General features: G+C 44.1%; 2 protein-coding genes across 8 annotated transcripts in view; both read left to right on the forward strand.

Moving 5' to 3' along the window:
* The window catches only part of lass2 (LAG1 homolog, ceramide synthase 2 (S. cerevisiae)), a 40,239-nt gene extending 31,699 nt beyond the window's left edge, over window positions 1-8,540 (forward strand). For 3 of the 4 annotated variants that reach the window (XM_045717691.1, XM_045717692.1, XM_045717693.1), the window contains exons 5-11: window positions 1,111-1,168; window positions 1,666-1,716; window positions 2,180-2,272; window positions 3,080-3,208; window positions 3,547-3,653; window positions 3,859-4,012; window positions 5,043-8,540. In XM_045717691.1, coding sequence (XP_045573647.1) covers window positions 1,111-1,168; window positions 1,666-1,716; window positions 2,180-2,272; window positions 3,080-3,208; window positions 3,547-3,653; window positions 3,859-4,012; window positions 5,043-5,174 — 724 coding nt within the window. In that variant the 3' untranslated portion in view covers window positions 5,175-8,540. 4 annotated transcript variants of the gene reach the window in all.
* A 400-nt stretch (window positions 8,541-8,940) lies between these two features.
* LOC106609329 (aryl hydrocarbon receptor nuclear translocator) lies at window positions 8,941-23,937 on the forward strand. Of its 4 annotated transcripts, none has more exons than XM_045718880.1 (19): window positions 8,941-9,248; window positions 10,228-10,321; window positions 10,512-10,562; window positions 10,665-10,731; window positions 12,983-13,196; window positions 13,384-13,597; window positions 13,717-13,819; window positions 13,902-13,967; window positions 15,604-15,689; window positions 17,594-17,670; window positions 17,758-17,892; window positions 18,623-18,849; window positions 19,246-19,368; window positions 19,835-19,916; window positions 20,163-20,359; window positions 20,438-20,612; window positions 21,109-21,283; window positions 21,495-21,631; window positions 21,789-23,937. In XM_045718880.1, exons 2-19 carry the CDS (start codon window positions 10,237-10,239, stop codon window positions 21,870-21,872), a joined length of 2,298 nt encoding a protein of 765 aa, XP_045574836.1. In that variant the 5' UTR covers window positions 8,941-9,248; window positions 10,228-10,236; the 3' UTR covers window positions 21,873-23,937. The 4 variants fall into 4 exon arrangements, with proteins under 4 accessions (XP_045574836.1, XP_045574834.1, XP_045574835.1 ...); XM_045718878.1 differs by having other exon boundaries at window positions 10,687-10,731; XM_045718879.1 differs by having other exon boundaries at window positions 10,687-10,731; window positions 21,112-21,283.
* Window positions 23,938-24,894: the final 957 nt, after the last annotated feature.

Genomic DNA, 24,894 nt, shown 5'->3' on the forward strand with positions numbered 1-24,894 from the left:
GGGAGATACCTAGTCAGTTGTACAACTGAATGCATTCAACTGAAATGTGTCTTCCGCATTTAACCTAACCCCTCTGAATCAGAGAGATGCGGGGGGCTGCCATAAATGACATCCACGGCCCGGGGAACCATCTCTGCAGCACTCCACCAATCAGGACTTTATGGTAGAGTGGCCAGACGGAAGCCACTCCTCAGTAAAAGTCAGATGACAGCCCTGCTTGGAAAAAATGATCTGTTCTGATGAAACCTAGATTGAACTATTTGGCCTGAATGCCAAGTGTCACGTCTGGAGGAAACCTGGCACCATCCCTACAGTGAAGCATGGTGGTGGCAGCATCATGCTGTGGGGATGTTTTTCAGCAGCAGGGACTTGGAGATGAGGGAAAGATGAACGGAGCAAAGTACAGAGAGATCCTTGATGAAAACCTACTCAGGACCTCAGCCTGGGGTGAAGGGTCATCTTCCAAAAGGACAATGACTCTAAGTACACAGCCTAGACAACACAGGAGTGGCTTCGGGACAAGTCTCTGAATGTCCTTGAGTGGCCCAGCCAGAGCCTGGACTTGAACCCGATCGAACATCTCTGGAGAAACGTGAAAAGAGCTGGTCAGCGACGCATGGTGTTTGCAACGTCAGGGTTGTGGGTTCAATTCCCACAGGGGACCAGTATGGGGGGAAAAAAATAATGTATGAAAAATGTATGAAATGTAGGCATTCACTACTGAAAGTCGCTCTGGATAAGAGCGTCTGCTAAAATGACTAAAATGTAACAAAAAATGTAAAATACCCAAGAAGACTTGAGGCCATAATCGCTACCAAAGGTGCTTCAACAAAGTACTGAGTAAAGGGTCGGAATACTTATGTAAATATGATACTTAAGTTTTGTATTTTTAATACATTTGCAAACAAATCTAAAAAGCTGTTTTTGCTTTGTCATTATGGGGTATTGTGTGTAGATTGATGAGGGAAAAAAACAATTTAATCAATTTTAGAATAAGGCTGTAGCGTAACAAAATGTGGATAAAGTCAAGGGGTCTGAATACTTTCTGAATGCACTATAGTATAAAGTCTGTGTGTGTGTTGTCCAATGATTTTGTGTGTTCTCTTGCAGTTGGAGATTCACCTTTTACCTTCTTGCTTTCATTGCTGGCCTGGCTGCCCTCATTGACGTGAGTACTGCTGTTTCACCTTTGACCTTTAAAACTCTCGCCTGTCTCCAAGCTAATCTCCCTGCACCCTGTCATAACTCATCGTTTAAACTGACTTCTGTCATAACTCATCGTTTAAACTGACCTCTGTCATAACTCATAGTTTAAACTTTAGATCCTAGTTAAACCATTGATAGGAGAAACAGAGCTTGTTCACTGACAGCATTAATGTGTTACAGGATACTAAGATAGAATAGAAGCCTTGTCAACAACAGTGCTGGTTATATCAGGGACAACTGAGGATCCAAAACAAATGTTATACAATTTGATGTTTTCATAACATGATTAATAAAATAACTTATGAATGACACTGGAAGAGAATTAAAAAGCCACATTAATATATAGAGGGAAAGAGGGTGTGAAAATGATTTATCACTTCTTCTGTTTCATTGCTGTATTTCTCTGTGACTGAAATTAGAACTGTCCGATTTATGTATGACTCTCTCTCCCTCTCTCAGAAACCCTGGCTGTATGACTTTAAGGAGATGTGGCAGGGCTTCCCTATTCTGGTATGTCCCTCTGGTTATTGATGAGTGGTAACTAATACATTGTAACATAGGAAAGTAATTGGAAGGCATAAATCATAATCAATCCTATCATGTTATGTCCAGTGTTTGACTGTGTTCAGAAAGCATATTATGGAAGTATCAATGTATGTTATTGATATTATCTTGCTCTTTCTATCCTCTCTCTCTCTCTCTCTCCCCTATAATCTCCCCATCCCATCTCTCTCCCTATCCCTTCATCTCTCATCAATTTCTCTCTATCCCTCCCTCATCAATTTCCCTCCATCCCTCATCAATTTCCCTCCATCCCTCATCTATTTCTCTCTCCATGCCTCCATCTCTCATCAATTTCTCTCCATCCCTCCATCTCTCATCTATTTCCCTCCATCCCTCCATCTCTCATCAATTTCTCTCCATCCCTCATCTATTTCTCTCTCCATCCCTCAATCTCTCATCTCTCCCCCAGACTCTCCTGCCGTCTCAGTATTGGTACTATATGATAGAGCTGGGTTTCTACGTCTCTCTAGTCTTCAGTGTGGCGTCAGACGTCAAACGGAAAGTAAGTGTGCAACATGCCTGCTCTACGAAACACACTATGCTTGTAACAATCAAGTATACAGTATACAAATGAAGCACTAAAAATGGTGGTACAGAATCCCTTTACTTACAGTCCTATTCACTTTAAGAGTCAATCAATTACAGCACGCAGATCACCTGAAGATTCTTCCATACATGGGGGAGTGCAGTTTACAAGATCAGGGATAGTGGTTAACCAAGCCTGCACACTCTGTTAGCTACAAGTGATTCATTGAAAGCAGTAAGCAAGTCTTTCCGATCCCTCTCCTGCTGTCGCCATGGTGTTGCCCCTGTGCTGACGACCAGGGGTTACTGTCATGACACTGATGTCAGTGTGTATAGGGCCAGGGGGCAACTTCAGGAGGTGGACATTAGACTGATATGACGTGTTTGTGTGTGTGGAGCCGGAGGTTAAAGGGGAGTTTGTCAGTGGACTCTACTCCACTAGGGTCAGGTCAGTACAGACAGTGTGTACCTGCTAAAGTCACCTGATGGTCCTCTGGCATGATTTACTATAGTGTGTGTGTGTGTGTGTGTGTGTGTGTGTGTGTGTGTGTGTGTGTGTGTGTGTGTGTGTGTGTGTGTGTGTGTGTGTGTGTGTGTGTGTGTGTGTGTGTGTGTGTGTGTGTGTGTGTGTGTGTGCGTGCGTGCGTGCGTGCGTGCGTGCGTGCGTGCGTGCGTGCGAAGGATCAGAATGTTATCAAGGTAACAAAACACAAACTCTAACCTTCTCTCTCCCTCCCTGCATGTCTCTCTTTCCCTCCTTCTCTCCCTCCCTTCCTCTCTGTAGGACTTTAAGGAGCAGATGGTTCACCATATGGCCACCATCTTCCTCATCAGTTTCTCCTGGTGTGTCAACTACATCAGAGCGGGCACGCTCATCATGCTGCTGCACGACTCCTCCGACTATTTACTGGAGGTACAACCAATTACAGGAGAGCTGGGTCGCCAGCATAACATGATAATAATATCACTGCCATGATACGATAATAAACACAATAATACTATGGTGATTTAGTAGTTGCTGTTATCCAAAACAACTTACAGTTAGCACATGTAGTTTGTAAGTGGGGCCCACAGGGGAATCACCCACAAGGAAATCCCATTTTATTTGATAAACCAGGAAGTGGACAAAGTACTACTGATATTGGAGAAGTGGAGATATGGAGAGATTTAGTACTGTCACCTGGTGGAAGAAATATGCCATTACAATAATTTTCTAACAACAACAACAACCTTTCTCTCTCTCTCTGATAGTCCGCTAAGATTTTCATCTATGCTGGATGGAGAAACACCAGTAACTACGTCTTCTTCCTCTTCGCTGCCGTCTTCATCTTCACTAGACTCTATATCTTCCCCTTCTAGTGAGATGACACCTGAACACTCCCACCACACACCAATGTTCTGTCTCTCTCACACCCATTCTGATTGTTTTATTTATGTAACCTTTATTTAACTAGGCAAGTCAGTTAACAACACATTCTGATTAGCATCATAAATGTCTGTTAATTGTCTATTGGTTGTTACTGATGTTATTCGCTCTTCTTGCCCCCCCCCTCTCTCTCTCAGCATCATTTATTCTACGTACATTTATCCAATGACTATGTACTCTCCGTTCTTTGGATACTACTTCCTGAATTTCCTTATGATGGTGCTGCAGTGTCTCCATATCTTCTGGGCCATCCTCATTCTGCGTATGGCCGTCCGCTTCCTGAGCAGCGATGTATGTACACAACACTGCACACACAACCTGACAACACTGCACACCCTCTGACAACACTACACACATACACCCTAATAACACTACACACACACACACACACCCTGACAACACTACACACACACATCCTGACAACACTACACACACCCTGACAACACTACACACACACACATCCTGACAACACTACACACACACATCCTGACAACACTGAACACACATCCTGACAACACTGAACACACATCCTGACAACACTGAACACACATCCTGACAACACTACACACACATCTAGACAACACTACACACACAACCTGGCAGCACTGAACACACATCCTGACAACACTAGACACACAGCCATTACAGTACTGCACACGCATCCTGACAACACTGAACACACAACCCAGTCTATCTTTATTGTTTTTCTTGTATGTGAGAGAGAAATTAATATGTGGGAAACAGATGTAGAGACATAGAGAGACTGGGAGAGGAGGGGTGGGTGGAGGAGAGAGACTGGGAGAGGAGGGGTGGGTGGAGGAGAGAGACTGGGAGAGGAGGGGTGGGTGGAGGAGAGAGACTGGGAGGGATGGGTGGAGGAGAGAGACTGGGAGAGGAGGGTGGGTGGAGGAGAGAGACTGGGAGAGGAGGGGTGGGTGGAGGAGAGAGACTGGGAGGGGTGGGTGGAGGAGAGAGACTGGGAGGGGTGGGTGGAGGAGAGAGACTGGGAGAGGAGGGGTGGGTGGAGAAGAGAGACTGGGAGAGGAGGGGTGGGTGGAGGAGAGAGACTGGGAGAGGAGGGGTGGGTGGAGGAGAGAGACTGGGAGAGGAGGGTGGGTGGAGGAGAGACACTGGGAGAGGAGGGGTGGGTGGAGGAGAGAGAAAGTTTATTCAGAAATCACACGTTGATATGTGTTGGAAAGCCCAGCTGATAAAGAGCAGCAGTCTGGTTTGGGTTGTTTGCGGAAAGGAAAAGTAATGTCTCTGGACGGATGACATGTTTCTAAACACACCTCTCTTTCTTTCCCTCCTTTCGCTTCAGGAAAAGGTGGAGGACGAGAGGAGCGATAAAGAAGAGACAGACGAGTCAGGGGAGGAAGAGGAAGGGGTGGAGAAGAAAGGCGCGGTGCAGAATGGTCACGCCGCTCACCACAACCACCGCAAGACGGAGTAATGAAAACGTGTGCCAGGAAGTAAGAGTGTGAAGAATTCACATCCCTCACTCAGCAGAGTGGGAGAGATGGAGGGAAGAGGAAAGGGAGAGAGTGGTAGGGAAAATGGATGAAGGAGAAGGAAAGGCATTCCTAAAGCCTGAGAACTACAGGTAGACCTGTACCTGTGGTTAGATACACTGTACTACAGTATAAACACTCAGTCACACACACAATTTTGGATATACTACATTAATTGGCATGGACCTGTTATTATAGTCCATTAATAACACACACACACACACACACACGGGTAAATCTCACGAAACTGTAAAAAAAAAAAAAAAAAAAACATTTTGTCATTTTTCACGAAATGTCCTCTTAAATTACTGAGATTAGGATCTATACGTATCCATTTCATAATTATTATTAGTTTTTTTTATCAGATATTATGCATTCTACCAACATTTTCACCAAATTCTCATTTGTTTTCGAAGTCCAAAAAAGTTATAAATCAATATATATAATATTTTTTAACATTGCTCCCCTAATGAAAATGCCTGAGTTAAACATAACACTGAAAATACAAATATTTTTAAATGACAATTATTATAACATTAAAATCAGACTTTTTCCCAATTTGAGCTCTTTAGCTTTTTTTCTAAGGACTACTCTAGATGATGCATCATGGGTAAAGAAATGTTTATTTAAAATCTGGAGTTTTATAGGTACTTGAAAAAAATGGTAATGAGACATATCCACAGACACTGCTTGTATGTAATAAATATTATAGTTTAATGTAAACTTCAAGTAGTATACCATTTTTATAATTTATGGACAAACTACAGCAACGTATTTTGTTTTATTTAAATAAGTTAGGTTTTTCTAAAGATGTATTTTTATAACATTACCATGAATTTAATCAGGATGCATTTCAGTAATGAAAATGTTTTTTGTTTTTTTATAATTCAAGACACTTTCCCCAAAAACTAGACATCTTAGTCCTCAGGATGTCTAAAACTAGACATCTTAGTCCTCAGAATGTCTAAAACTAGACATCTTAGTCCTCAGAATGATAGTTGATTTTTGCAGATGCATCATAGTTTTGTAACTCAATTTGTTCCAGACATTTTAAAACTGGTTTCATGAGAATACCCCCCCCCACACACACAAGTTAAGGAATAGCACTGGGAACGTCAGTGTGATTTCAGTCCCTCTAAAAGAGTGTTCAAAAGGATGTGAAAGGAAGAGAGGACAGAATGATGAGAATGAAGGGAAGAAGAGAAGGGGAGAAAGTGTGATGCAGCTTCTACTATGGCTCTTCTTACTGTACTCATGTGCCTTACAGCCAGACTATGGTGCTTTTACCTTATTCTTTTATTTTTCACTTACCTTGTTGTTGCTTTAAACATGTTTTGTCCATGTGCCTTTATGTCCAATACTCCAATTGCCATGAAAGACAGACTTTAGAAAAGAGACACAACAAGATTTAACCTGACACACAAATACACAATCATGTGAATGTGTCCTTGTGTGAATGTTGATTTGGGGCTGACTTACAGATTCGCCGGCCCTGGTTTTTATGATTCTATGCAATTATGTTTTTTTCTGCTCAGCTCCTGTAGTGCATCTGAATGGGCGTTGTTTGATGTTGTTTGGGACACCTCTAAGCTTGTAGAAGCCATGCAGTAAGATAGTGAGGGAGTCTGGTTGTCTCCCTCACTGGTAGCATGGGTTTAAATACTGCACTGTATGGACCTTGATTTGAGGGCCTGTTTATAAACTGCTTTATTGAATGGTTAGTAAACAATGTAATAATGTGAATAACTGGTTCATAAACTGTAATAATGTTTAACTGGATAATAAACGATGTAATCATGTTTATAAGCAGCTTATAAGCAGTCCTTCAAACGAAGTGTTAAATAGTTTTTTGGGTATATTGAGATTCTGCTGATTCTGAATGATGCTCTCCTTCCTCTGCTGATGTCATGTTTATGTGCCAGTGGTAACGTTCTCTCTGTAGACACTCTCCTTTGACATTGGAGAGGAAAATACTTTTTATCAAACAGTTTTATCATGTTTTCACTCTGTACGTGCGTGAATAATTCAGCATATCTTCTGAGTGTCATTGACATCTTACCAAGTTCACACAGGCAGAACTTTATTTTCAGTATATTTCAATAGTTTTTGCAAAAACAAAAATTGCCATTGTAAATGTAAAGGCAAAAAACAACAACAGTCCAGCCAGTCAGGATCCCAAATAGAATGTCAATAATTCAGATTTTTTTTAAAGCAATATTTTAACTGTTTTCCAGTCTAGACCAGTTAAGACCAGTTGTGGTTTCATTCCAGTGTGGTATGACGCATGTCATCGACTAGAGATGCATTCAACTCCTCTAACGTTAATGAAGCTCCCAACTCTTGAGCGCCCACCAACAATCCAATTCATCAAGAATGTTCGACAACAGGAGCGAACTGTTCTATTCTATTGAAAACACTTGATTGTGTACTCTTTCTTCCAACAATGACCTTGTAAGGACGAAGGTTTTCTGCAAATGTTTGCAGAGTTGAACGCCAGTCTGGTTTGGTCCAGTCCAATCTGTTTCTGGGCACAATGATCCAGTAGAATCCTGACCCACACTGATGATATCATGCATCATGATGGATATTCATCGGGGGCCTGGGTTGGTTGGTCAGAACAGGACATTTCTTCTCAGGAGACTGGAAAGGGCCATTGTAATTTAGGATTTATTTAGGGCAGATTTTTTAGGCCATACTGCCCCGGATTAGATTATCCCGTGTGTGTGTGTGTGGTATGTGTTTTGCTGTTATTCTAGAGTGATTTGAGGTATGATTCCTATGAGAAACAGGTTTACAGTCATGTTTCATTTTTGACATCATTGTTTCAGAAAAGTTAGGATTTTTCTTGAGTTTGGATTTGAGCAATTCAATTGCTCAGTAAGCAAAAGTATGATACATGGAAGTGTTGTATTTTTATCATTATATATTTTCAATTGTTGTTGTATGTTAAGTGCCTTATCTGTAATGTATGGGATAGCCTACCCTCTCACCTTTCTACCTTCTTCAGCTCCTCTCATCCTCATTCATCCTTTCTCCCTCTTTCTTTTCCTTCTTATTGTTCCATATGTCCCCCACTCCTTCTACTCATCCATCTCCTCCCTCATTCTGAGATCCTCCCCTCACAGCCTTTCACATCCCCATTCCAACCCTCGTTCATTTGTACTAACCTTGACCAATCTTCCTCTCTTCCCCCGCCGCTTTGGAAAAACAACAGTCACGTAATTACAGTGTTATTTTTGTGTCTTTATTATGACGCTTAAGTATTATCATTAATAATAAAAACAACGATCATGAATCACTATGCCAAACCTGTCTACTCCAATGTTTGTTTTACACTCAAATTATGAAGTTCTCCTCACTGATGGATAACAGGAGAGTATCTATAGGTTTCCTATGTCTTGGTTTAGTTACTGAGGCCTATAACCTATAAACACAGGGATTGTATATTGTGCACTTATTTTAGTGTACACACATACAATACGTTTCTGAAATAGGAGTAGTAGGTTTATTACATTATAATACACAATTACATTATAATGTGAGTATAACATATCACTCACATAATCTTAAAGGTTAAGATCTTGCTTTGACTCAAATAAAATATTATACAGATGGTTCTGGCCTGTGATTCTGTGTAAGTGGTCAAACATTGGATGTCACTTGTATCCCGCTAGTGATGAAGAAAAGTGTTACATAGCTAGAGTAGACTTGGGCGCCTATACAGTTATTGCTGTTAGCCGTGAACGCCATCTTGGATCTAGATGGTTTTTAAACGGGGGAAACAGGAAAAGGGACAGGGAAATAGATCATTTCGTTCTTATTTTGTAATTTCCCCCCACTGGCTGATGATGAAGAAACACGAGTCATGACATCGCCTCTTTATTTGCTGATATAGTTGTCCATAAAATCGGTCAATCTGAGAGGAAATAGGATTGTGGACTGAGGAAATTTCCGCAGTTTACTGTAACTTGGTTTGTTTATGTTATTCAACCCGGACATGGACTCTTCTAACCCAGGTACAGTAAAGTTTAAACTTGTGGGAATAAGTTCAAATGTTACAGGTGATAATGCCGATGAAAAATTGGCGATCCATGGCCCTTTGACCGAATCTGTCATTTTCTCCCGATTGCGTCTGATGACAGCATTAGGGAGCTAGATAGCTCAGCTGGGGCTAAGCTAACTGGCAAGCGAAAGCAAGCTAACTGGGTATTTGACTTTGACATTTGACTTGAATAATTTAACTAGCTAGCTACTTAGCTAGCTATTGACGTTTGTCTTTCTTGCAAAATCCTAGTTAGCTACCAACCTTGGCAAATAGCTTGCCTTTAATTTAGCTGGCATGACCTGAGGTTAATGTTGCCAACTCGCCGTGTTAGCTAGTTATCATTTTTAGCTAGCTTGCTAGGTGACAGACTTGCGTAGGTTATGCTCAGATAAGTTAGCTAGTTAACTAGCTAGCTAGTTTGTGTCGATATTTCATCAAAACAAGTGTTATTTTGAACGAACGATTAGCTTTTCTGGCCAGCTAACAGTTAGCTTGTTCTGCTTGGCTTAGCATAGCTAGCTAGTTAGTTGTAGCTACAGTATTTGTTAGCTAGCTAGCTTTGTGGCTTGGTAAGTTAACGCATAGCCAGTTTCATTACCAGAGAGTCAATAGCTCGCTCGCTATACTCACAACTGCAGTGGTCACACGCTCTGGCTTGGAGAGCTGCATGGTTCAATCCAGCATTCACACACCTTCATTTTATTCGTCTAATCAATTCTTACAATTGGTTGATTAACGTTAGTTGACTCAGGTGTGTTACTACATGGCTGTCTGGAACAACATATGTCCTGGTAGATATGTTTATGGCTAAATAAATTAAACAAACAGTTGTGTTACTGAAGTGGATACACTTGTAGCATCGTGTAACGTTACGTTGCATAATTTATCTGTGTCTGTGTCTCTCTCTCTCTCTCTCTGTGTGTGTGTGTGTGTGTGTGTGTGTGTGGCAGACATACCAGATGACTCTCTGGGTTTGGGAGCCGGTGGGGCCCAGGCAAGTAGCAGTGCTGTTGTGCCAAAAGGGTCCAATAAGAGGCGAGCTGCGTGAGTATAGTATACAATGCCAATGAATCAGTCAATCACTATGTCACATAACTTTAACAGACGGTCTATAGCTATGACAGCGCAGGGTAGAAGTTGTCCATAGGTGCAGAATCAGAATCACACCGATAAGTTGTTGCTCCATTCTTGTGTGTTAACTTTGCAAACATGGATTCTGTCTACTTCCTCACAGGCCAGACTTCGATGATGATGATGATGATGATGATGGAAGCAAGCTCTTCAGGTCGGACTGACACCTGTCTCTCGCTCTTTCTTGCTCTCTCTCTCATCTCTCTCCCTCTCTTTATCTGATCTGACTGTATTGTGTTGGTTGTTTTGATGACAGATCTTCTTCTGTCTTTGACCAGGTGTGATGACGACGGAGGAGGAGGAGACAAAGAGCGATTTGCCAGGTAGAATAAGGAGGTTGTTGGTGTGTGTTTGTGCGTGTGTATAATACAGATATTCTGCATGCACACATCCCGAGACACCAGATTCCCTATCACACCACTGTGATTCTTGTCACTACTACTAACCTCTGAGCTCAGGGACACCTGTTCACTCCTATCAATCCCTTTCTTCTGAGCACAACCCCTTTCTCTCCCTCCTTCCCTCTCTGCTTCTCTCTCTCAGGATCTCTGAAGTCTTTTTCTTTCAGCACTTCCTCTCCTCTATCACTCCGTCTCGCTTTGAAAGACCAGGTTCTCTCTATCTCGATCTCTACATTTATCTATCGTATTGATGGATCATTCACTCCTTGTTATACACTGCTCAAAAAAATAAAGGGAACACTTAAACAACACAATGTAACTCCAAGTCAATCACACTTCTGTGAAATCAAACTGTCCACTTAGGAAGCAACACTGATTGACAATAAATTTCACATGCTGTTGTGCAAATGGAATAGACAACAGGTGGAAATTATAGGCAATTAGCAAGACACCCCCAATAAAGGAGTGGTTCTGCAAGTGGGGACCACAGACCACTTCTCAGTTCCTATGCTTCCTGGCTGATGTTTTGGTCACTTTTGAATGCTGGCGGTGCTTTCACTCTAGTGGTAGCATGAGACGGAGTCTACAACCCACACAAGTGGCTCAGGTAGTGCAGCTCATCCAGGATGGCACATCAATGCGAGCTGTGGCAAGAAGGTTTGCTGTGTCTGTCAGCGTAGTGTCCAGAGCATGGAGGTGCTACCAGGAGACAGGCCAGTACATCAGGAGACGTGGAGGAGGCCGTAGGAGGGCAACAACCCAGCAGCAGGACCGCTACCTCCGCCTTTGTGCAAGGAGGAGCAGGAGAAGCACTGCCAGAGCCCTGCAAAATGACCTCCAGCAGGCCACAAATGTGCATGTGTCTGCTCAAACGGTCAGAAACAGACTCCATGAGGGTGGTATGAGGGCCCGACGTCCACAGGTGGGGGTTGTGCTTACAGCCCAACACCGTGCAGGACGTTTGGCATTTGCCAGAGAACACCAAGATTGGCAAATTCGCCACTGGCGCCCTGTGCTCTTCACAGATGAAAGCAGGTTCACACTGAGCACTTGACAGACGTGACAGAGTCTGGAGACGCCGTGGAGAACGTTCTGCTGCCTGCAACATCCTCCAGCATGACCAGTTTGGCGGTGGGTCAGTCATGGTGTGGGGTGGCATTTCTTTGGGGGGCCGCACAGCCCTCCATGTGCTCGCCAGAGGTAGCCTGACTGCCATTAGGTACCGAGATGAGATCCTCAGACCCCTTGTGAGACCATATGCTGGTGCGGTTGGCCCTGGGTTCCTCCTAATGCAAGACAATGCTAGACCTCATGTGGCTGGAGTGTGTCAGCAGTTCCTGCAAGAGGATGGCATTGATGCTATGGACTGGCCCGCCCGTTCCCCAGACCTGAATCCAATTGAGCACATCTGGGACATCCTGTCTCGCTCCATCCACCAACGGCATGTTGCACCACAGACTGTCCAGGAGTTGGCGGATGCTTTAGTCCAGGTCTGGGAGGAGATCCCTCAGGAGACCATCCGCACCTCATCAGGGGCATGCCCAGACGTTGTAGGGAGGTCATACAGGCACGTGGAGGCCACACACACTACTGAGCCTTATTTTGACTTGTTTTAAGGACATTACATCAAAGTTGGATCAGCCTGTAGTGTGGTTTTCCACTTTAATTTTGAGTGTGACTCCAAATCCAGACCTCCATGGGTTGATAAATTGGATTTCCATTGATTATTTTTGTGTGATTTTGTTGTCAGCACATTCAACTATGTAAAGAAATTAGTATTTAATAAGACTTTCTTTCATTCAGATCTAGGATGTGTTGTTTAAGTGTTCCCTTTATTTTTTTGAGCAGTATATTTATCAATCCATGCTTGTTCCACCTACCTCATCCTAATCTGCAAATATCATTTGGTTACACCAACACTAAACTCTACTCCATGTTGTCCACCTACCTGCCCACCTCTTCCCATTTATATCCCTCCCTCTTTCTCTCCTCCCCCCGTCCCTCCTCTACCTCTTCCTCTCTGCCCTTCCTATTTCTCCCCATCTCTACCCCATCCCTGTCCCTCCTCCTACTCCATGTCTGTCGCTCCTCCCCCTGCTCTCCCCATCTCTACCCCCATCTCTGTCCTTCCTACTCTCCTCTCTTCCTCTCCTCACTCATTCCCTCGCTCCAGGGAGAACCACAGTGAGATTGAGCGGCGGCGGAGGAACAAGATGACTGCTTACATCACAGAGCTGTCGGACATGGTTCCCACCTGCAGCGCGTTGGCACGGAAACCAGATAAGCTGACCATCCTGCGCATGGCCGTGTCCCACATGAAGTCTCTGAGAGGGAGCGGCAACACTGCAGCAGACGGGACATACAAACCATCCTTCCTCACCGACCAGGTTAGAGAAAGAGAGGGAGGAAGGAAAGGGAGGAGAGGGGGCTGAGGGATGAAAAAGGGAAAATGTTATCATGTGTTTGTTGCACAATAATAACTGAGTGTATCTTCCATGTCATCTCTCCCTCCATCGTTCTCTCTCTCCTCTACCTCTCCTTTCCTCCCTCTCTCCCCCATCCCTCTCTTTGTAGGAGCTGAAGCACCTGATCCTGGAAGCTGCTGATGGCTTCCTGTTTGTGGTGTCGTGTGAGAGTGGGCGGGTTGTCTACGTGTCAGACTCCCTGACCCCTGTTCTTAACCAATCACAGTCCGACTGGCTAGGCTCTTCACTCTACGACCAGCTCCACCCGGACGACGGAGACAAACTACGAGAGCAGCTCTCTACTGCAGAGAATAACAATACAGGTACACACAGGTGGTACAGATGAACTACAGGAGCAGCTCTGTACTGCAGAGAGTTATAATACAGGTAGGAGAGACACACAACACTAATGACTGTGGGTAATGAACCTTCTCTTTCTCAGGGAGGATGTTAGACCTGAAGACAGGAACAGTTAAGAAGGAGGGACAGCAGTCCTCCGTCAGGATGTGTATGGGAGCCAGACGATCCTTCATATGTAGGATGAGGTGTGTGTGATGAGCTTGCATGTGTATATGGCTGTATGCATCTGTGTTGGGAGTGTGTATTCTGAAATGTGTGTGTTTGTAGATGTGGTTCGTGTCCAGTGGAGCCCATGTCTATGAACAGATTGAATTTCCTGCGGAGCAGGAACAGGTGAGATAATTCATATATATTTTACTGTAAAAAGTCAATTCGGAAGTATTCAGACCCCTTGACTTTTTCCACATTTTGTTATGTTACATCCTTGTTTTAAAATGTATTAAATACAAATTATTCCTCATCAATCTACACACAATACCATAATGACAAATCGAAAACAGGTTTTTATAAATTTTTGCACATTTATTCAAAATAAAAAACATAAATACCTTATTAACAAGTATTCAGACCCTTTGCTATGAGACTCGAAATTGAGCTCAGGTTCATCCTGTTTCCATTGATCATCCTTGAGATGTTTCTACAACTTCATTGGAGTCCATCTGTGGTAAATTCAATTGATTGGACATGATTTGGAAATGCACACACCTGTCTATAAAAGGTCCCACAGTTGACAGTGCATGTCAGAGCAAAAACCAAGCCATGAGGTCGAAGGAATTGTCTATAGAGCTCAGAGACAGGATTGTGTCGTGGTACCAGAGACAGATCTGGGGAAAGGTACCAAAATATTTCTGCAGCATTGAAGTTCCACAAGAGCACAGTGGCCTCCATCATTCTTGAATGGAAGAAGTTTGGAACCACCAAGACTCTTCCTAGAGCTGGCTGCCCAGACAAATTGAGCAATCGGGGGAGAAGGGCCTTGGTCAGGGAGGTGACCAAGAACCCGATGGTCACTCTGATAGAGTTCCTCTGTGGAGATGGGAGAACCTTCCAGAACAACCATCTCTGCAGAACTCCACCAATCAGTCCTTTATGCTAGAATGGCTAGACGGAAGCAACTCCTCAGTATAAGGCTCATGACAGCCTGCTTGGAGTTTGCCAAAAGGCACCTAAATGACTCTCACACCATGAGAAACAAAATTGTCTGGTCTGATGAAACCAAGATTGAACTCTTTGGCCTGAATGCCAAGCGTCACGTCTGGAGGAAACCTGGCACCATCCCTACGATGAAGCATGGTGGTGGCAACATACTGTGGGGATGTTTTTCAACGGCAGGGACTACGAGACTAGTCAGGATCGAGGCAAAGATGAACGGAGCAAAGTACAGAGAGATCCTTGATGAAAACCTGCTCCAGAGCGCTCAGACTGCGGCAAAGGTTCACCTTCCAACAGGACAACCACCCTAAGTACACAGCCAAGACAACGCAGGAGTAGCTTCAGGACAAGTTTCTGAATGTTCTTGAGTGGCCCAGCCAAAGCCCGGACTTGAACCCGATCGAACATCTCTGGAGAAACATGAAAAGAGCTGGTCAGCGACGCTCCCCATCCAACCTGACAGAGTTTGAGAGGATCTGCAGAGAAGAATGGGAGAAACTCCCCTCATACAGGTGTGCCAAGCTTGTAGCGTCATACCCAAGAAGACTCTGGGCTCTAATTGCTGCCAAAGGTGCTTCAACAACTGAGTAAAGGGTCTGAATACTTATGTAAATGTGATGTTTCAGTTTTTTTTTATAAATTTGCAAACATTTCTGAAAACCTGTTTTTGCTTTGTCATTGTGGGGTATTGTGTGTAGATTGATGAGGAAAAAGGCTTTAACTTAACAAAATGTGGAAAAAGTCAAGATGTCTGAATACTTTCCCGAATGCAATGTATAGTGAACTATGCCTTGACTGGTAGTGTTCTCCCCTGTAGGAATGGTCTGGGCCCACCCAAGGATGGGGAGCCTCAGTATGTGGTGGTCCACTGCACTGGATACATCAAGTCCTGGCCCCCCACAGGTAACTAACTAACTAACCTATGGCTTAGCTCTCATATCAAATTTTATTGGTCACATACACATGGTTAGCAGATGTTAATGCGAGTGTAGCGAAATGCTTGTGCTTCTAGTTCCGACAGTGCAGTAAAATCTAACAAGTAATCTAACAATTCCCCAACAACTACCTAATAAACACAAATCTAAAGGGGTGAATGAGAATATGTACATGTAATTATATGGATGAGCGATGTCCGAGCGGTATAGGCAAGGTGCAATAGATGGTATAAAATACAGTATATACATATGAAATGAGTAATGTAAGATATGTAAACATTATTGAAGTGACATTATTTAAAGTGGCATTGTTTAAAGTGACATGTGATCCATTTATTAAAGTGTCCAGTGATTGGGTCTCAATGTAGGCAGCAGCCTCTCTGAGTTAGTGATGGCTGATTAGCAGTCTGATGGCCTTGAGACAGAAGATGTTTTTCTGTCTCTTGGTCCCAGCTTTGATGCACCTGTACTGACCTCGCCTTCTGGATGATAGCGGTGTGAACAGGCAGTTGCTCGGGTGGTTGTTGTCCTTGATGATCTTTTTGGCATTCCTGTGACATCGGGTGCTGTAGGTGTCATGGAGGGCAGGTAGTTTGCCCCCGGTGATGCGTTGTGCAGACCGCACCACTCTCTGGAGAGCCTTACGGTTGAGGGCGGTGCAGTTGCCGTACAAGGCTTTGATACAGCCCGACAGGATGCTCTCGATTGTGCATCTGTAAAAGTGTTTCAGGGTTTTGGGTGACAAGCCAAGTTTCTTCAGCCTCCTGAGGTTGAAGAGGCGCTGCTGCGCCTTCTTCACCACGCTGTCTGTGTGGGTGGACCATTTCAGTTTGTCTGTGATGTGTACGCCGAGGAACTTAAAACTTTCCACCTTCTCCACTACTGTCCCTTCGATGTGGATAGGGTTGTGCTCCCTCTGCTGTTTCCTGAAGTCCACGATCACCTCCTTTTGTTTTGTTGACGTTGAGTGTGAGGTTATTTTCCTCACCTCCTCCCTGTAGGCCGTCTCGTCGTTGTTGGTAATCAAGCCCACTACTGTTGTGTCATCTGCAAACTCAATGATTGAGTTGGAGGTGTGCATGGCCACGCAGTCGTGGGTGAAGAGGGAGTACAGCAGGGGGATGAGCACGCACCCTTGTGGGGCCCCAGTGTTGAGGGTCAGCGAAGTGTGAGCTTAGAGGGTACTATGGTGTTGAATGCTGAGCTGTAGTCAATGAACAGCATTCTTACAAAGGTATTCCTCTTGGGGCAGTGTGCAGTGTGATGGCGATTGCATCGTCTGTGGACCTGTTGGGGCGGTATGCAAACTGAAGTGGGTCTAGGGTGGCCGGTAAGTTGGAGGTGATATGATCCTTGACTAGTCTCTCAAAGCACTTCATGATGACAGAAGTGAGTGCTACGGGGCGGTAGTCATTTAGTTCAGTTCTTTGCCTTCTTGGGTACAGGAACAATGGTGGCCATCTTGAAGCGGGACTGGGATAGGGAGCGATTGAATAGGTCCGTAAACACACCAGCTAGCTGGTCTGCACATGCTCTGAGGACGCGGCTAGGGATGCCGTCTGGGTCAGCAGCCTTTCAAGAGTTAACACGTTTAAAAGTTTTACTCACGTCGGCCGCGACGGTGGCACGGTATTATCTTCAAAGCGGGCAAAGAAGGTGTTTAGTTTGTCTGGAAGCAAGATGTCGGTGTCCGTGACGTGGCTGGTTTTCTTTTTGTAGTCCGTGGTTTCCTGTAGACCCTGCCACATACGTCTGGTGTCTGAGCCGTTGAATTGGGACTCCACTTTGTCCCTGTACCGGCATATATCCAATGTATACACTACTGCTGCATACTGAGTCGTATGTGTGTGTGTTTGCATGCGCGCATTTCAGGGGTGAATCTAACAGATGAAGAAGCAGACAATATTCAGGGGAGTCGCTACTGTCTAGTCGCCATCGGTAGACTTCAGGTAAGATGGGACAACTTAATGTCCAATGTTTGGATGGGCTCATGGAACCACCATCTTGCAGACACTTGTTTTCCCCTTGTTGTCTAGGTGACCTCTTGCCCGAGCGACACAGACATAAACAGCATCAGCGTTCCGGTGGAGTTCATCTCTCGTCACAACTGCCAGGGCCTCTTTACCTTCGTAGACCACCGCTGCATGGCCACAGTGGGCTACCAGCCTCAGGTAGGCCTCACTCACAGCCTGGGGCTAGAGTAGGACAAACACCCAGCATCGCATTTCATAGTGTATCAGAATACAGTATGTGTTTAAACTGTGTATCAGGATACAGAATGTGTTTTAAACTGTGTGTCAGAATACAGAATGTGTTTTAAACTGTGTATCAGAATACAGAATGTGTTAAACTGTGTGTCAGAATACAGAATGTGTTTTAAACTGTGTATCAGAATACAGAATGTGTTTAAACTGTGTATCAGAATACAGAATGTGTTTAAACTGTGTATCAGAATACAGAATGTGTTTAAACTGTGTATCAGAATACAGAATGTGTTTAAACTGTGTGTCAGAATACAGAATGTGTTTTAAACTGTGTATCAGAATACAGAATGTGTTTAAACTGTGTGTCAGAATACAGAATGTGTTTTAAACTGTGTATCAGAATACAGAATGTGTTTAAACTGTGTATCAGAATACAGAATGTATTTAAACTGTGTATCAGAATACAGAATGTGTTTAAACTGTGTATCAGAATACAGAATGTGTTTTAAACTGTATATCAGAATACAGAATGTGTTTAAACTGTGTATCAGAATACAGAATGTGTTTTAAACTGTATATCAGAATACAGAATGTGTTTAAACTGTGTGACAGCTGTCAGCTTGATCTAACTTTTTCTGTGTGTGTGTGTGTGTGTGTGTGTGTGTGTGTGTGTGTGTGTGTGTGTGTGTTTCCCCAGGAACTGCTGGGTAAGAACGTCTTGGAGCTGGCCCACCCTGAGGACCAGGGTCTGCTGAGAGACAGCTTCCAGCAGGTGGTCAAGCTGAAGGGTCAGGTGCTGTCCGTCATGTTCCGCTTCCTGTCCAAGACCAGAGACTGGCTCTGGATCAGGACCAGCTCCTTCACCTTCCAGAACCCCTTCTCTGAGGAGATAGAGTACATCATCTGTACCAATGCCAACGTCAAGTACGTGCTGTATACACACACAGACACACATCATCTGCACCAACGCCAAGTAGGTACACACACACACACGTACACACACATCTACACCAACTCAAACTTCAAGTACCAACACACACACACACACACACACACACACACACACACACACACACATATATTATCTGCACCAACACAAGTCACCTGAGTGTGAGACTCCTACAACACATAGACACCACAACTCTATTCCACCTCAACGTCTGAACATCTCCACTCTGTCTAACCAATCTGTTGAGCCACCTTAGGAAATGTGATGCCATCTCTTCTAGGATGTGTGTTTTACAGTATGTTCACCTCCCCTCCATATCTTTCTCTCCCTTCCTTTCCTCCTCACCCCTTGTTTTTGTTGTGGGCCAGTAGAACCTCGACTCAGGACACCCTCACCCCCCTCTCGTCCTCGGGGGTGTCTTTGCCCCCCTCGCTGGGGGAGAGCAGTCCTAACTTCCCCCCTGTGTCCCACAGCCCAGGCCAGGTGGCTGCCAGGTGAGACATGGGTCAGCTGGGGCTGCTGCTGCTTCACTGGAGACTACAACTCTTTTTCTCTCTCGTTTCCCTTTATTTTCTTGTTCTCTCTGGTCTGGTCCAGAGTTCACCCCTTGGTAAGGGCTGTGGATTGTTACTTGACTTGACCGGGCCTTTCTGTTTTTGGGTGATTTCTCCCCCTCCCTCTCCCTCCTCAACAGCAGTAAGATATCCATCGTGACCAAGGTGTTGGTAACGATCCCCCTCTCCTCTCCTCTTTTCTTGTTGGTTACCATGGTGACTGGTGGTGGGGCAAGTGCTGTTGGTCGGCAGGTGTTTTGGTTTCCCGAGCAACGGTGGAGGGCCTTGACGAAAATTATATTTCTGTTGTCACTGCTAACACTCTTTTTTTCTCCCTCTACCACTCTCTACTACTCCCTCTCTTTTCTCCCTCTCTTTTGTCTCTCTCCCTTTCCCCCCTTTCCAGGCAGTTGCAGCAGCAGCAAGCAGAGTTGGGGGGAGGAGGGAGAGATGGTCTGTACGAGGCAGGACAGGTTACACTTCCACAGGTAAGACTAGCACTGACTAAAACACACACCTAACTGGGGCCTTTACCCCACAACATGCCCTGCATCCAGCGGCGCTGCACTGCAGCTTGATCCTGTGCTTATCTCAACTGTATGTGTGATGTGTGCTGTCTTGGGGGCGAGACCGTTCTATTGTTCGCTGTAACATGGACAATAAAGTTGTATTGTTGTACCTACCTCCAAGCCTTTAGTGAGTATTGACCGCTGGTTGACTGTTGTCCATGTCAGATGCCTGTCCAGGCCGTGACCGCAGCTGGAACTGACCACAGTAAGACCATGGACAAGGCAGAGATGCACCCCTCCATGTACCCCAACCCAGACCAGGCCAAGTTCCTGCCCTCCACCTCTGCCCCCGGAGTACCCATCTACCCTCAGGACAACAACAACTACACCACTGCCAACCGCTCCAACGACACATACAGCAGGTATGTTGTTTTAAACTGATCTAAGGGCAATGTATACTTTATAAGCGATTCTAATTTCCTGTTATGAACTAATTCCAGGTCAGTAGGGATGGCCCCTCAGATGGTGCAGCCATCCCACTCCGCAGGCCAGATGCTGGCTCAGATGTCCCGTCAGAACGGGGCACCCCCCTCCAACAGCAGCCCCCTACAAGGAGGGGCAGCGGTGGGCTGGCCGGGGCCAGTAGCGGGGGCTAGACCCCCCTTCAACAACCAGGTGAGACAGCTGGCAGCTGCAGGTAGAAGCTGTCCAAACAGCCTGAAGTTTAGATCCACTGTTGTTGTCCAAAGTGCTACAGATGTAGAATCTTAATTTAAGACTGTTTTCTACAGCAGGAAAATAATCCTGCAGCAACAGGAAATATGAATTATTTTGTGGATTATAATTTTTTTGTGTAAATTACAAATGTCAGAAGCTTTTTTAAACCTCAAATACAATATAAGTTTAAAATTGGCTGCATTGCAGGACAGATATCCTGCAACAGGGTGATCAAATTTAAATCCTACATCTGTAGCTGGTGTGACGGGGATGAGTGCTCTGAGGTTCTTGCATCTCTGTATCTTAGTGTTGTAAAGGACCTCATCTTTTATCCCCTGTGTAATCTCTGTTTTGAGTATCACACCCAGACAGTTTCAACAGTAAATGCATAACAGAAACCTTGTACGTGAATAAAGTGTGAATAAAAACATGGTGTTTTTCACCACCCGCCCAGCAGGTGGTGCCCCAGGCAGGGAAGGCCCTGTCTCCCCAGTTTGCCATGGGTAGTTTTGTGGGGGGCTCTTCCTCCTCATTTGGGGTGATGCCCACCACTGCCGCTCCGACCCCCACCACGGGGGCTAACTACCCAAATATCAACCCCCGCGCCAGCCTCAATACCAACGGATATGGTACGCGACCCTGAGAGAGAGTGTGTGTGTGTGTGTGTGTGTGTGTGTGTGTGTGTGTGTGTGTGTGTGTGTGTGTGTGTGTGTGTGTGTGTGTGTGTGTGTGTGTGTGTGTGTGTGTGTGTGTGTCAACAACTACAGTACAGTGTTTTTATGTGTTTGTGTATGCTGGTGTAGTTAGATACTGACTCGCCCATTGTCCTATCTCTGATAGATGGCTTGGGGTCGGGGCAGCAGTTCCCCTCCAGGGCAGCGGAGGCAGTGTGGCCCCAGTGGCAGGGCCAGCAGCAAGCTCAGAACAGGGCAGAGCAGCACCCCCACGTACAGAACAACCAGCCTGACATCTTCCCTGTAAGTCTCTCTCCCTCTACCTATATCAATCTGCCTTTCTCTTCCCCATGTCTCCATCTCTCTTTGTCTTTCTCCTTCTGACTGTACCTTTTGTTATGTGTTGTCATGTTGCTTTGAAGTTAAATCTCTCGCTCTCTCTCTCGCTCTCTCTCTCTAGGATGTTCTCGCCATGCTGGATCAGCCGGCCAACTTCAACAACGATGACTTTGAGATTCCCATCTACCCCTCTTTCAACGAGTGACCCCCCATACACTCTTCCACTTACCTCTCTGTCTCTCAAATGTTTCCTTCTCTCTCATTTGGTGCACTTTTGCTCTCTTTCTTCGCCTTTCGTGATCCAAAGAGAGCATGTCTAATTATCGGTCAGATGATTGCACTGCCAGGATGGAGAGGGCGAGTTAATCAGGGAAAAGAAAGAGTGAAATCAAGTATAGGTATGCAAATGCAGGTTCGATAAACATGTAAAAGGCCAGAGGAAGAAAGGGGGAGAGAGAGAAGAGATTCAGGGTTCAACGATAGTTGGGCAAAATGACACATCTGTAGCTAGCACTGCCCAAGCTCCACAGCCAGTGGATTTGTTGTAGAGATGGAACACACAATCCCACCTGAGCATGCACAAGGCCCTGAGGCAGGCACTGCTTCACCAGTAACACACAAACATGGCCTTTCACTAACAGAGTCAGCTGTGTGTTTAGATCTGCTGCTCCACTGGTCTGTACATCATATGGATAGATCAGTACAATCATTCACTTGAAGTCTCAGGCAATCCAGGTGATCTACTGCTTTGGGGGAATATGTGGGAATATATATATGGGAATATTCTGATCTGAAGCCTGTGAATATCCTCTATCTGCTCCCCTCGCTGTTTTAGCTTAGCGACCCTTAGCATGTTCAAAAGGACACTGTCCTCACGCAGGCTTTTTAAACTTTGGGCAGATTTATACGAACACTGTACAAACACTTTTATATTTGTACACAGTGTACATTGACGATGTCACCTATGAATGGGGTTATGGTGGTTTCAGGTGGAAAAGAGGGAGAGAGAGAGAGATGTCTATGACTAGTAAAGGGAAGAGGGGATATGAAACTAGAACCTGATGTATTCCTACATATACCCAGTATATAAGTCAAGTGTTTATATGCAGTTATATGTCTACTGGAGGTGTTTGTATAACTTTATTGATCTCAACCTGAATGCACAGCAATCCCAGGGTCCCTTTCTCACTCGTTTGTATTCTTTCCTCTGTTGCCCAGGGTTACCCAGCACACTCTTCCTCTCGCGCTCTTCCTCAATCACCCTCCCAAGTGTTTACACTAGGAAAAGGAAAAGGAAAAAAGACATTGGAAAGCAATAATTTACGAGCAGGAATTATGTTATTTTTTAAAGCCATTCTTTATTGTGGTCCTACATGTTTTTATCTTGATTATTGTTCTTGAATATGGAAATACACAGGAAATAGTAATGATTTGATTGATTGAAATTTTCCCCAACTGATGTTTTTATTTTCTGGCCTTTTGATTGGCTCTTCCTGTTTTGTAGCCCTCTCCATTGCTATTTCGTGATAGGTTGTTTTTGATGTATATTGATCAGGGCATCTTGTTCAGGACAGAAAGGTCTCGTTTAGAACTGACAAGATTCCTCATTCAACATGACACAGAATCATGCCGTGATGTTTGGCCTAAATTCAAGTCATCCTAATCATGTTCCAAACACATCACCCAATAATCAATTAAGCAGTAGATGTTGATTGTGAGTTTGGCAATTAATAAAGTTTTTTTTTGTTGCAGTAGATTCAATCAAAGTTCATCCTTATCGAGAGAGTTTGGCATTCATAAATCTGATCTAAATCAAACACAACATTTGTTTTCTGAAATCGATTGTGATGTTTCGTAAGTCACTATAACACTCTTATACAGGGAATTAAGAATTCTGATCGGCCAACAGAGGGCTGTGAATTTTAAGGTTCTGAAATACAAAAATTGTTATTGTGTAGGCCTTTCATTTTAAGTCCGATGATGTATACATGTCTGTGAGCGTAATTCACAGACATGCCGAAACATGTGAATTGTATGTAAACCCATCATGTGTCAATAGTCACACGATGAAAATGGCAGTTTGATGACTGTGTTGTCTTGTTATTGTTTTAAACCACTTTGGTTGTTCCCTGTCCAGGTTTTTACAATGATGTGAGCTGCAGTTTATATAGCGCACACAGACACAAATATAGGAATATATGTATATGAAATGTTAAACAAGAGAAAGTGAAATGTTTGGTTTTTCTATTAAATTGTTATATTGTCAAGAACTAGTGGGTGGATGTTTGTTTCTTTTAGGGGTTGGGGGGCTGAAACATTTCAACTGTTCCTTTTGAGAAATGTGATGATTGTACAACGTCACTCCTATGTATAAAATGTGTAGGCCTAGTCATCACACCTGGGTTATAACACTATTTCAGGTATTTCAATTACTTTTCAATACATTTCAAAACAAGTATTCAGATAACCTTTTATTTGGAAAAAAAACAAGTAGTTTAATATTGGATTGTGTTTGAAGTACTCAAATACACTCCCAGGTATTTAAATAGTATTTGAAAACACTTTCAAATACAATTTGGTCAACTACTTGGTTTTTACAAATAAATGTTCAAATAAAAGTATTTGTTTTAGGTTGTGTATTTGGAAATACCAAAATACACAGAAAAAAACATATTTAAATAACACACACTCAAATTCACATTTGAAATGAAGTCTGAGTCATATGCATAAAACCCATGACTTTGTCCTCAACAGTCTTTAGGATGTTCAGTATGTTCACATGGTCTCTACCTACATAAGAGAGGAACAGAGATATAGTCCATAAATCCATCCATCCTATGTGTCCATCTATAGAAACACAGATGGTTTCACTAGGTAAGAGAGGAACAGAGACAGAGAAGGATAGGAAGCTTACGTAGTGAAAGGTTGCTCTTTTTAGAATAAGCTTCTCTCTCATTCTCCCTCGTCGTTTGGCTCATCATAGGCTAGTTGTTCCACAGACTGTCGTTAGATGTGTTTAGTACCAATGGACGAACACTAGATGGCTAAAAAACACCATCAGCATCACCAACCATGGAGAGATACAGGGTGAACAGGCTTTTGTTCTAGCCCAGCACTAACAAACACTAATTTAACTCATTCAGGTCTTGAAGAGCATGTATTGACAAATCTTAGTCACACACATGCATCCTACATACTCTAGCCCCACCCATCCTCCCCACTGGACA

Source organism: Salmo salar, chromosome ssa05, assembly GCF_905237065.1.
Source record: "Salmo salar chromosome ssa05, Ssal_v3.1, whole genome shotgun sequence".
Lineage (NCBI taxonomy): Eukaryota > Metazoa > Chordata > Actinopteri > Salmoniformes > Salmonidae > Salmo > Salmo salar.